This window comes from Kryptolebias marmoratus, linkage group LG20 (genome assembly GCF_001649575.2).
Source record: "Kryptolebias marmoratus isolate JLee-2015 linkage group LG20, ASM164957v2, whole genome shotgun sequence".
Lineage (NCBI taxonomy): Eukaryota > Metazoa > Chordata > Actinopteri > Cyprinodontiformes > Rivulidae > Kryptolebias > Kryptolebias marmoratus.
In genome coordinates, this window is record NC_051449.1 from 15,382,464 (window position 1) to 15,395,916 (window position 13,453).

The 13,453-nt window shown below is 37.6% G+C and overlaps 1 protein-coding gene across 1 annotated transcript in view; it reads left to right on the forward strand.

Moving 5' to 3' along the window:
• The window catches only part of tox (thymocyte selection-associated high mobility group box), a 49,146-nt gene that overhangs the window by 29,192 nt on the left and 6,501 nt on the right, over positions 1-13,453 (forward strand). The window contains exons 5-8 of the mRNA XM_017422298.3: positions 4,354-4,599; positions 7,075-7,299; positions 8,930-9,010; positions 9,142-9,639. Coding sequence (XP_017277787.1) covers positions 4,354-4,599; positions 7,075-7,299; positions 8,930-9,010; positions 9,142-9,639 — 1,050 coding nt within the window. The remainder of the gene's footprint in view (positions 1-4,353; positions 4,600-7,074; positions 7,300-8,929; positions 9,011-9,141; positions 9,640-13,453) is intronic.

Genomic DNA, 13,453 nt, shown 5'->3' on the forward strand with positions numbered 1-13,453 from the left:
TATTTATCCTCTTTGAGTGTGGTTAACTTGTCTGTTAATTGTAAAACATGGAGCTCATTATTTTCTTCCTGCCAGGAAGGTCTCTTCTCTGCTCAGCTTCAGCCTACTTTTTCCTCTGTCTCCCTCAATATCTGGACCTCCTTGTTATATTTTCATACTAACATACATTTTACTGCCGGTCCATGAATTATTGTTGCCTAGCAACCATGCTGGGCTCAGCCTAATCGGGTTGGGTAGAAATAGGACCAGAGAGACTGAAGTCAAAGTGTGCGTTTATTATTCTAAATGGAGCAATACTGTTCGGTTGTCGTTAAATTTAAGATGCAGGCTGCTCTTTTTTAATTTGCTGTTGCTGCTTTCTGAATGTTGACTGTGTAAAGTGATTTCTGCAGAGTAATAAATGCTCTCCTGCTGGTGGGTTTCTATTTGCACTAGCTTAGTTTGAGTTTGTAATTTCGAATATGTGCTTTTTAAATTGGTCCTTTATGTTCCCACGACATATATAACAGAGGAAAAAATATTTAGGTTGTATTTTTGCAGGTAAATTTATCAACATCAGTTTGATTGAAGCAGTTTTGCTTGTAATTTAAATACGTAAGAAACAAAAAAGAAATGCAACAGAAATCTGAGTTCCACAGTTTAGTATTTAAAGCAAGATTGACATTCAGCAGAGTAGTATTTGAAATGGTCAAAAAGGTCTTTTTTCTGGAGTTCTTTTAGTGTATTTTAAATGCATGAGTCAACTCAAGTTCAGAAAATAGTTAATAAAGTTAAGTTTAACATTTAGTAGTTAAGTGTTCATCAAATACCAATGATCTGCAAAAAGTGTAAGAACTCCTTATTCATGACGCAGAAACACTGACTGCTCTGTCAGCTTTCTTCAACACAGTCAAAGTGTGAAAAACCAGTCATTTTGGTATGGGAGTGATTCATTGTGTTCTCGTGTATTGGATACCAGACTAATTCAGATATGTCTTGAGTGAAAGGAAGAACGGATTTAGAGATGTGCAGCTGTCCTTTTCATTTTGAGACGTTCGTATAAACCAACCACGCCTCTGTAAGAACGTGAACCCACTTCATGCTCCAAGGACTTCAACCCTGACATGAGTCAGCTCAGACATCAGGGGTTCTCCCATCACTGTTCACTCCCTCAAAGGGAAAATCTGATACGTTTTTCCTTTGATAGTTTTTAGGTTCTGATTGTCTTTATTAGGCACTCGAGCCATTTGGCGTGACCTTCTGAAATACCTGTTTGTGGGGCGTCCTTAGACGGCCCGTATTAAAAGTGCAACACATTTAGGAATTGAAGGCTTATCCTTTCTTGTAAAAATGCATATCGCCCGCCGCTTTTTATGCCAGTTTTAGACTAAGATTTTTTTTTTTTTTGAGAAATGACAGAGTTGCAGTTGTTTTGGTCAAACCTTAAAAATAACATTTAAGCACAATCTCATTCCATATTGTGAGACGTCACTTAGTGTATGTCATGAATGACTCTCAGCTACTACCACATGTAATTTTAGCTCAGCATCTGACTGAATTATAGACACTTTTGTGTTTTTTAAAGGCAGTTGGCTGTGGCAGCCATCTTAAATCCAGTTGACTTCAAAAGTGAGTCATTTGTAGATTTACATCCAATAACTGCTTTCAGCAAGTTTCATTAAAATTCGTTCTGTGGTTCATGAGATATTTTGTTAATAAGCACTCACACACATGATTAAAACATGATCACATTAATGCCCACCTTTCGCCTTTCTGCAGCAGGCAATGACAAAAATATTAATAAAGTGGAATGCATGAATAAATGTGTAATTATTCTGGCATTTTACGAAAACAGCACAACTTTTTAGTAAGTAAGTATTGATTTATTTTAAATTCAGTAGGTTTTTTAGTTAGGAATACACAGTCAGGACGTCTCACGACACCTTTAACCTTACTGACAAAAAAATGCTTTTTGCAAGACAGGGTCAAACCACAGATACTATATTTCATTATTTCCATCATCATCTAGAAGCTCTTCCCATGTTCGAGAACCGTCACTCCATTTTCCCCCTAAATACCGCAGCAGCATTCAGATGCTGCTTTCAGGTGTTCCTGAGGTGGGCACAGAACACCAGACCACATCCGTTATTATTCGATGCTTACTTAGAGGAAACTAAACGCGACCCCATCATCCAAGTCCCGTCTTCGTGTTCGTGACGGTAGGTGTCAACGTTCCCACACTGAGGTTAACAATGTTAACTTTTGTTTTCCTGAGAAGTGGACAGAGTGTAACTAATGACTGACTCACTTCCAGATTACAGTTAAAACTAAGACAACGAAAAACGATTAGTCTATGTTCACAATGAATAAAAAAACCTTTTTCCATTTGTAGAATTTATGCTTTAATGTATAATAGGTACTATTTTTGCAGTAAAGGGAAAACATGACGAACCAATGCTTTGTTTTGTTCTTATTTTATTCTAGATGTTTTTAACAGATCTCCAAAATCTTTATAAAAAGAGTATGAAAGCATTTTTTCATGCCATTGTGCTCAACAATATGTAGAAAGCTGATTTATTAATACATTCCAATATTAATATTTTATGTATATTTCAGCTCACATTGGCTATAAAACTAGTGCAAACTAGTGAACATAATTTAATATAAATTCATGAACATAATTCATGTCTTTGTCACTTCAGATCAGTTTTTATCAGCAGTTTTTAAGACATTCCTCATTTCTTCATGATGTCAAGCTCCATATTTTATTGTTGTGGTGTTTATTGTCACACAGTATTATACAGTGCAGTGAAAACTCACAAAATGGTGCACCGTTACTTGCCTCATTGCACAGTAACTTCGATTTTTAAAATAACATTGATAGGTATGACTCAAGTGTGATGTTTTCTCCCAATTTTTTTTTTTTTTTGCGATTTATTCAAGATTCTCTCCATTGTTTTGGAAAGACAATGAAGCATTATGCATTCATGACACAGGTGTGACAGTAAAAGTGTGGACCGGGCTGTCTGGTCACTTTATACCCTGCAGTAAACACCGCTCTGATAAATTACCGAGCCCCTGGAGGCACAGAGAATAAACCCGTGTGTATTTGTTCAGCCTGCACCTGTGGACTCCTCGTCTCCTCCAGATATGTAGCCACTTCTCTAATGGAGTTTAAAAAGCTCTATTGATGTACTTACACATGAGTGGGAAACTGGAATTGATGTTTTAAATGACTTCTGATCCTGTCTTACCTCAGACCTGTATTTCCTGTTGCCACGGTTACTATCAGATTTCATTATTAGTGAATCCTGGACTGTTGCACACCGCACCAGCCGTGCCTTGCAAAGACAGATGGTTTCAGAGCTGAGTCTGTAACATGAGCATGCTGTGTACCTCCAACACTATTTCACTCCTGTGTGGAGTTAAAAACTTAAACCAGACTTAAAAACCATTTATGAGCTATTTTAGGAGACACCCAAAGACACTTTAATTTATTTTTATTACCATTTCTTGGCAGGAGAGTTGGTTGTAAAAGGAAAAACAAGAGTGGAATGCAATTACTTTAGATAAATAAACAGGTCTAGTACTCAATATGCAAATGTTTTTTTTTTTGTTTTTTTTGTCTCTACCATCTTTGCTGAAAAATGTTCCTGCTGACATCTTAGCATACTTTATATTTAAACATATGAAAGAGCATTTGTTGGTATTCATGTCAATTTCCACCCACTTAATTTTCCTTCTTGGGTCCAGAACATGTGGTGGTTTCTTTCCCAGTTGCATTAGTTTCTACATTTGTTCTAATGACTTATAATTTTTAATCTGTTGTCATTCAGTTACAGTGTTGGGAATAATTCAGTAGGTCAAAAGAAAAACACACAAGTTCTTTTAATGTGGATTTTATTCATAATTTATTTTATATTTGCAATATTGCTCTAATTGTGAAACGTTTTAGGTCATAAGCTGTATGACCCTTCTGGGGGTGGATTTAATGTTATAGACATTTTAATCATTAAAAATAAATAAATTGCACATTTTTAAAACAGCTATAGATACATTACCTTAATCATATAACTGCTGCTTGTATGTGCATGTAAAAAATGATGTGTGTCATGCTTAAGTTCATGATGATGTTCTGAATCAGGAGAACGTCTGTAGGAACTCTGTAGGTTCTTGTAGGTATTTATTTTGTCATTTCAAAATGACTACCTCTTTATTTGTGCCCCTGGTGCTATAATAAAGGTAAAATAAATGTAGCTTTTTACATTTAGTCTCCATCTGCAAAATAAATGACGCAAACTTCTTTTAAAAGACACTGAAAAATGTGAACGTACACCTAGTTGCTCATTATTATCACTTCCTGTCTTTCCTCAGATGCAGCAGATGGTAAACTCAGACTCTCGGTTTACCTGCAGCCAGCAGCCAATCAAAGCTGCACTTGGACCCAGAAGCCAGCCGGGCCTGAACCACCAAAACCAGCTGTCTACTATCAACCAGTCCCAGCTGGGGCTAAACGGGAGCTCCGTTAACCATAGTTCCCCGTCTCCTCCTGGAAGTAAATCCACCACGCCATCTCCGCCCAGTTCAGCGCATGAGGATGACAACGATGATGGACTCAGGGTAAACAAAAACAAACACACACACACACATACAGGAGCACACACGAACACAGAAACACAGGACCTCCTAACTGTGTGAGTCATTTTGTCATATTTCACCGAGCTGTAAACAGTGAGATATGAAACTACCATTATTGATTTGCTCTGTGTGTCTAATGTAAGAGATTATAACAGTATATGTCATTATAGACCCATTTTCTCTGCACATCAACTGGATAGAAATCAGCCGCCGTACTGTTCGCTGTCGCACATGGAAACAAACACGCTGCACTAACCCAACTCTTCATATTCTGGAGAAATGAAACTGTGACTGCTGAATATTTTTTTATAGCAGCTGTAGAGAGTTATGTACAGGACTGGCCTTAGGATAGACAGAAAATAAAAACAAAACAGAACCATACTGCACCTTCACATTAAACTCCTGAACATCAAAACTTGAGTCTGTTTTTTGTAAATTTACATGTGCGTGCCCAAACACTGGTCTGTAGCCTGGAGTAAACATGTGTTTCAGGTAAACATTAGATCCTGAAGAACCGAGAAGAAAAGCAGATGCTGTATTTGGAGACATCATAAAGAAGGAAATACAAAATATAAATACAACTAAAAAATAAAAAAAATCCAATTTGAATATAAAAACACTGAGGATCATTTAAAGAAAACTAGATCTCCTCACAGATCATATTATCCCTGTAAGTATTTTTTTTACCCACAGCCAACTGACCAAAGAAAGCACAAATAATGAGCTATAAATCAGACAGTTTTATAGATGAGGTAAAATCTGATGTGGTAGTAGCTGAGAGTCATTCACAACACATGCTTCGAGCTCTAACATGTCCCATGGCATATCATCAAAACAGTTACAGCTCTGTCATTCCTCAACAGGAGAAGATCTGAGTCGAAGGGTGGCGAGTGATATGCATTCCTTCAAGGAATACTAATTAATTAAAGTTATAGTGTTGGTTGCTTCATTTGAATGTGAATACAGCGGGTGACTTAGTGTGAAGCTTTTGTTTGTCAATTCTGATCAAATCTCATCCTTAAAGAGGAATCGTAGCTCAGTTTTTTAAGTATTAAACCTGACATTCTGGCAGGTCGAACATAGTGTTGGTTTTAGCAGTCTTTCAATAATTGGCATCTTTATTTTTTGGTTAAAATTTATTTTACTTGAAGTTCTTGGCAAATTTCATCTTGACCCCTTTAATAATAACAATAATAATAATTTTACATATTATTTCTTAATAATTTCATTTTCCAGCTTCCTTTATGTCAACTGAAACAAACTACAATGTTCAGATAGTCACTAATGAGTCTGTTTTGTGCAGCTTTATCTAAGATAATGTAGAGTTTCTAAAGAAAAATTAAAATTTCTGAAGAAAAGCAATCAGTTTTAACCCAGATATCTTTTCAGTATTCATAAGGGTTTAATAAAACTCGTTGCTTATCTGTTTTTACTCATATTTCTTTAGTTGTATTGTAATAATTTCATGAAGATTCAGCCATCCTGTTGTGCTCGGACATAAAAAAGTTAATGGTTGTAGAATAAAGTTTAAAAATTAACTAGTCTGTTTTAAAGTTTTACCAAAAATTTCCATCAGGTATACAATGACTTCGTCTGTTGCAGTCCAGCCTTAGGCTTCCTACAGTTGTGATTAAAAAACAAACAAACAACACTTTATGGTCTTTATAATGAGGAATAAAATGGTGCGGTAACAGAAAAGCAGAGAGGACATCAATCCGATACAAAGTGGTGCATGGCAATAAAAAGAGCCAGACATGAGGAGAACACAGCAGCACATCAAAGATGAAAATCTGACAGAACTAAAAGGAAATGGGATGTATTTATTCACAGAGAAAAGTAATGAGTTACAAAAGACAAAATCAACAAGTAATAAACGGAACACAAAATATGTAAAAGTTTAAAAAATCAATAAAACCAAAATTAACTTAAACCCAGATGTACATGGAAGTCAGAAAAATAAAAAATTAAATTCAAATAAAATCAAACAACCTTTTCACATCATTTAAATGTCCTTTATTTTCATTTTCACCTTCAGAAGATGTAATTTATTGATTGTTGTTGTTACCAGTGGAAGAGTTAATTGTTGCTGACGTTCTGCTTTAGTTGTGGTTTCCTGGAGGCAGGAGGTGTTTTTAAAGTTTTAACCAGAGGCCCGATCGGTTCTGCTGACTGGTGGGGAGTTCCCCCCATGATTCATCTCTGCGGCTGCCTCATAAAATCAAACCAAAACAGCTGAGGTCATATTAAAGTCATAAAACAACCAAAAGTGGCAGTTTTTATGGTAATGTCGCAATAATTTCCTCATTTTGTTCAGCTTTAATTTCAAGCGTTTTAGTGTTTTTTTTCAGCTTTGTAAAGACTGCTTCAATCTCACTGTTCGTCTGTGCATTTATTCATCCACACTTCTGTCTTCATGCCACTTCCACATCTTTATACGTATTTGTTTCTCTGGTGCAGGGAGAGAAACGGCCCGCGACAGTCGACATCTCCAAGAAACCCAAAACGCCAAAGAAGAAGAAGCGAAAGGACCCCAATGAGCCCGTGAAGCCCGTCTCGGCCTACGCCTTGTTCTTCAGGGACACCCAGGCCAACATCAAGGCCCAGAACCCCAACGCCACCTTCGGGGAGGTGTCAAAGATCGTGGCCTCCATGTGGGACGGCCTGGGAGAAGAACAGAAACAGGTAGGGACGGGTTCTCAAACCTGTTCTTAATGTTCTCCATGGGGTTTGAACCACCTGTTAAACATTTAGGAAACCTCTCAGTTTATTATAATCTGATTCCATTCACTGCTAGTTAGTTTTACACAACCACAGGGATTTTTTTATAGCTTATTTGATTTGTTGTGGAAAATAAAATAAGAAAAATATGGAATTCCCCCTCTTGTGCTGCGGTTTCATTTTGTGAGGGAGAAAAACAAATCACAAATCCACATCAATCTAATGTGTCTCCTAAAGCATACATCAAAAAGTTTTAATTTAATTCTACAAATTCTGGGAATTTGTACAAAGGGGAACAAGGAGATTATGGGAGTGGAAGTACAGCTTGATTTAACTTATATACTTTAAATATTGCTCTAAATTTCTGATTAAAATCCAATTACTGATGAGTAAGAAGGTGAACACCACTTCACAAACTCCCAGCATCACACAACGGAAAAAAACAAAAAATGATCCTTATCATGGAACAAACTACTAAAAGGTTACAAGTGGATAAATTCAAGGTAAAATGGAAACCATTACTACAATAGAAGAATGATCCCTAACCTCTTCTTTTTTTTTAAAAAAAAAAAAAAGGGCTGTATGATTTATAGTACATTTCCCTGTTAAATTGTTTATTGAAAAATTTATAATAAACAAAGTAAAAAAAAGTTTTAAAGTAGTGGAGGAATTGTGTTTTTAATTATGAGGAGAGGAGTTATAGGTTTGTGAAGCAGAAAAGATAAAAGTTACTAAATGTTTTGCATCTTGCTTTTCTGACAGGAGCCTCAACTTTAATAAAAACTGTTGATCATCAATCAGGATTCAATAAGCAGTTTTATATCTATCTGAATCACTGAATGTTGTTTTAACAAAGTGATGAAGCTGTTATATTCAAAAGTTTTTAGATCAAGTGAGATTTGATTGTCAGAAAAAAACATTTATTAGAGATATTTATGTTTATAAGAAGAATAAATTTCTTTAACTTGTCTCCATTTATGCGTCAAATTTGTGAACCAAAGTCAAAATAGCAAAAACCTAATCTGCAAATGGAAATTAGCTGAACTCCTACGTGTCTGTACTCTTTTTTTCTTCTGTTTAGTTGGAGGAAACAAATTTAGACAAAGTTAATCTGAGAGTATTTCTGTGTCAGTTTTCTAGTTTCAGCTCATTTCTGCAGACTGTTCCTGTGAGAATAAACATATTTATCCTCTTCAGTAAAGACATGAAGGGAAACAAATGCAGGCGATGAGCAGTTACATGATGTTTGTGACGGGGATCAACACTTTTACACCAAAACCTGCGTTTTATGAATACCGCTGGGACTGTCAGTCATTACTGCTCAGACGAGTCTCCAACAAAGTGACGTATCGGCCCAGTTTAACCACGATCAGATTCAGGAAGGAATAATGAGGGCGTTTTAAGAGTTTATAAGATGTGTTTTTAATTTAAAGTGTTGGCTGAATTAAATGAGCCGAATGATACAAGAGTGTTGCTCCATTTAAAAATAAATCCAGTCACGGTTCTGATATTTACAGCTTCAGTTCACTGAAGTTTTTTTTTTTTGTTCAAACGATGAAAATTAGTTCACGTCTTCAATAAATGTTTGTTTCAGGTTTACAAGAAGAAGACAGAGACGGCTAAGAAGGAGTATCTGAAACAACTGGCTGCCTACAGAGCCAGTCTGGTCTCACAGGTGCTGCACACACACACACACACACACACACACACACACAGATACAGTCATGGTTTTTCAGTCATTACTGTTTAACAGGAGCGTTAAACCTGCAAACTGATCAAACTTTTATCTCTTTTTTGTTTCTCCAGAGTTACAGCGACCCATCTGAGATGAAACCACCCCACTCTTCCTCCGCCTCCTCTCCCTCTCCTACCTCCATGTTCACTCCTAAACCTTCTGTTTACCCTGGTCACCCAGGTCAGCACTCTTCCTCCAGCTCACTCCCCCATCCTCTTCCTCCTCCTCAGCACCCGGGCATGTACATGCCCTACCCTCACCCGTCACACCCTTCCCACGTCTCGAGCCCAGGTCTCGGCCCACACGCACCCCCTCCCCATGCCCAAATCCACCCCCAGCTCCAGGCTCTGTCCTCCAGGGGGACCGTGCCGCGGGCCAGCGTCCCCCACCAGGGAGCCCTGTCCATGGGCAACGTAGCGGCAGCGTCCACCCCGCCTCTGCAGGTGAGCCCTCCTCTCCACAGCCAGGCACACCTGGGAGGGCTGCACAGTCCCCACCATCAGCACCATCAGCACCAGCAGCTCAGCGGACACTCACTTGGAATGACCCACTCCCCGGCCGTCACACAGGTCAGACTCAGTGAACATTTTGGAGCTTCATTTAGTTGTGTTTTTTTATTCACAGGGTTATAATCTGACGTGTCTGATGTGATTTAAATCAACTTGTCACCAGAAATGAAATTGTCCAAAAAAGTGTTGCTTTCAGAGAAACTTCCTCACAGATTATTTGTACTCTTCTGAGGTTATTTCTGACTAAAACTAAGAAGAACTGAAAAATGAAACAATAAAAACTGTATTCAGTTATTACTGACTGCATATTCAGGATCAGTGTGGCGTTTCATGGGTTATTGACTGTAAAAATAGTTTAAATTAGTTGTTTTTTAACTACTGTATGTTTACAGCTTTCATAAATATGTAGGCACGATTTAATTTTAGAAAGATTTAACTTATATAACACTTACAGTGCGCATAACTACATAATTTACTTTTTAAAGCCTCATTAAATGGCTTTTATGATGAGGAATATTCTCTCTGATCTTATTTTTTATCACAATGCTCGTTGGCTGCAGTGTCTCTGTGTTTGGTTGGTTATTGTTGTAATGATGTCAGCTGCAACACGGACCGAACATTAGATGGGATGCAGTAATTAAAAAGGTAATATAAGATGACTTTTCCGCAGTAAAGCACAGACCGTCAGAGCCTCCAACAAAAACAAACGACACTTCTGAGTCACACGTCTGTCCTTTCTTTCCATCAACCGTCTGTTTCCATCTCTGCCGGTTAATGGGGTTATTGTGAAACGAGATTTCCTTCAGAGAGCCCCTCTGTGTACACAAACAAAATCTGAGACTCAATGTGAACCCATCTGCTAATTGTCATGTGTTGATTTGTCAGACTTGTGCAGATTGTGAGGTCTTACAGTTATGTTTCTGATGGATTATCTTTATTTTTCTTGCTCTGGCCTTCTGCTGAGCGTCTTTAAGATTACGCCACAAAATAAATTCACGTTCAGAGGAGAGGAGAAATAAACATAACTGCTGATTTTTCATTGCTGTTCTTGATTTGTATTTAGAAAATGTTATAAAAACAATTTTAATAAAGAAATAAATGTCTCAGCTATTGCACAGAGAGGCATTAGATGTTTGTTTCACAGAAGGCTTGATGCATGTTAAAAAGATGGAAACAACTGTCGCCAATGACCTGATTTATTCTGTACTTTATACGGTCCTGATGTTCCTCACCAGCTGTTCGCTGTCGGATCAGGAGCTGTAAACCTCTGTGACCGAGAGGCATAGGATAATCCAGAGAAAAACTATAATACAGTAGACAAATTCTCTTTATTTCCCCCTTGTAGTTGTCTACCATCGTAGCAGTTTTCTTTTATTATTATTATTTTGTTCTGCTCGTTTCCTCGTTTGGCAAAGTTATTTCTTCTACTGAAACACAACCACAAGCAAAATGCTCAATACTGCCCCCATGTGGTGACCTGACACAGCCTAATTTAAACCAGTTTGGTGAATTTATGTTGAGTTTAACCACAAATAAAGCCTAAATGTATTCCCAGAAAACTTCCAGTTTTTAGCTGACGTCACTCTGTTGTTTTCCTGTTTATAGTTTCTTCTGTTTTTGGACTTTACTGACTTTCAGCCATTTTAACCATTCATATATAAAACGTCCAGCTCGTTCAGGACATTACGACTATGATTTTAGGTTTTTGTGACTTTTATGCTTTTTGAAATATTTAACTTTATTTATCGTTTTTACCCCTGATTGAAACTAATGGAGAACTCTTCAAATCATCATCTTCATCCTTGAAAAACTTTGTGTTGTTCCAAACCTGCTTCAGTATACTTGCTTTATTTTTAGCTTGTAGCTACAGTTTTTGCTGACTTTAGCTTTTAGCTGCGGTTCTGCAGTTTCAGCTTTTGTTCTGATCGTTTTACAATAGCACTTCAGTTTCAGCTCCTTTGACAAATTTAAGCAGAGTCATTCAGAGCTCGGCATTCACGCTGCGTTTTTGCCGAAAATGCAATTTCTCCAGTTTTCTGACTCTCATCCATTTTGCATGTTTTTACAAATAAAAAGTGAAGCCGAAGGGGGGAAGTGAGGACAGAGTGACAGAGCTTCAAACTTTTTTTTTTTTTTAACTGGGTGAGGAGTGAGAGCTGAAGGGGGGGAGGGGGGAGACAAAGAAGGCAGATGGGGTCTTTGTGAAGGAGTGAAGGAGAAGAATTTGCTCGACAATAGATGAATAGGTGAGGTAGAGGAGGAGAGGGGGAGGCGAGGGGGGAGAACTCAGCCACCTGCTGTCCTCCCCTTTCTCCTCTTTCACTCACAACGCTCAGATTAACTTCCCTTTCAGTCCTCTCACACACACACACACACACACACTCTCTCACAGCTACACTGTATCGCTGCACACACTCATTTTTCTATCCTCCTTTCCCCTCTCAAGTATCTTACGGTTGGAGAAATGCTCACCTCCTTCTCAGTCTCCTGCCCAACCTCTTATCTTTTTCACTCACTTCCTCCCCCTCCTTCACATACGATGAAACCAGCGAAATACTCAAACCTCAGTAATTACCGCTGATGAACCTGAGACTAATTTGTCATCTTTTCACTCCGGTTACATTCTGAACATTCATATCCCTGTTCATCTGAAAGCATCTTTGCAACATATAAAAGTACTAATAACTGATGTTCAAAACCATCAGCTGTCTATGAACTTATTTTGGTTGAAAAAGGAAGTAAACAGAACAAATTAAAATGTTCTCGATCACACTTTTCTGTAAAGGATTTGACTTTCTGCCACGTAAGAAGACCTTAGACTTTAGTCTTTAAAATGGCTGAATGTGTGGCCCTCCCATTGAAAACATAAAACTTTTATTCTGTATCATTTTAGACTTTTTCACTAAAATATTAATGTCTGTTTGCAAATATATATATATATATATTTTTTAAACTCTTTATTTAACATTTTTCATTATTACAATGAAACATACAATACACAGAACATGGGGCAGTGGCTCATAGTTGAAAAAGAAAGAACATTACAAGATGTTGCACATAGTTACGCTTCCTTACTCCTGTATGCCAGCCATTTGGACCAGCGTTTGTTGTAAAAATGTCCTTTTATATGTGAAAGATACATCAATTTTTCCATAGAGTGAATTTCCTCCACAACTTCCCGCCAATGGTCCAGCTGGAGAGGGAGTTTCTTTAGCCAAGACCGTGTAATAGCTTTTTTGCTTGCAATTGATAAAATTTTAAAAAGATATTCATCTTCTTTTTGAAACACTTCTCCGCATATCAGCCCCAGCAGAAAAATTCTGGGGTCTTTGGGGATGGCGTACCCCAAAATTATTCCGATAGTCTGGCAGATTCCATCCCAGTAGAGTGCCATCTTAGGGCAAGACCAAAACACATGAGAGTGATTGACATTCTGATGGCCACATTGTCTCCAACATTGCTGTTCTTTTCTTCTCTGTCTACTCATAATTTGAGGTGTAATAAAGTATCTAATTGTGCACTTCCATCCGAATTCCTTCCATCTTTTAGAACTGGTAGATGTCTGTTGTGTCACACACATTGAAAGCCACTCGCCCTCTGTAATCCTTACTCCCAATTCCTTTTCCCATTTTGACTTGATATTCAAGGTGTTATTTTCATTATGTTTCTGCAACCCCTTATATAGTTTGGAAACGGTTTTACTTGGAAGGTTAGTATAGGCATTTGTGAAAATTTGCACAATAGTATTACCTTCTGGAGGAACACCTTTTTTCATTTTGGTATTGTAGAAGTGTCTAACCTGGAAGTATTTAAATAAGTCTCTGTTCTCAAGTTTATATTCCCTTTTCAGTTGTTCAAATGTTTTAAAGGTGTT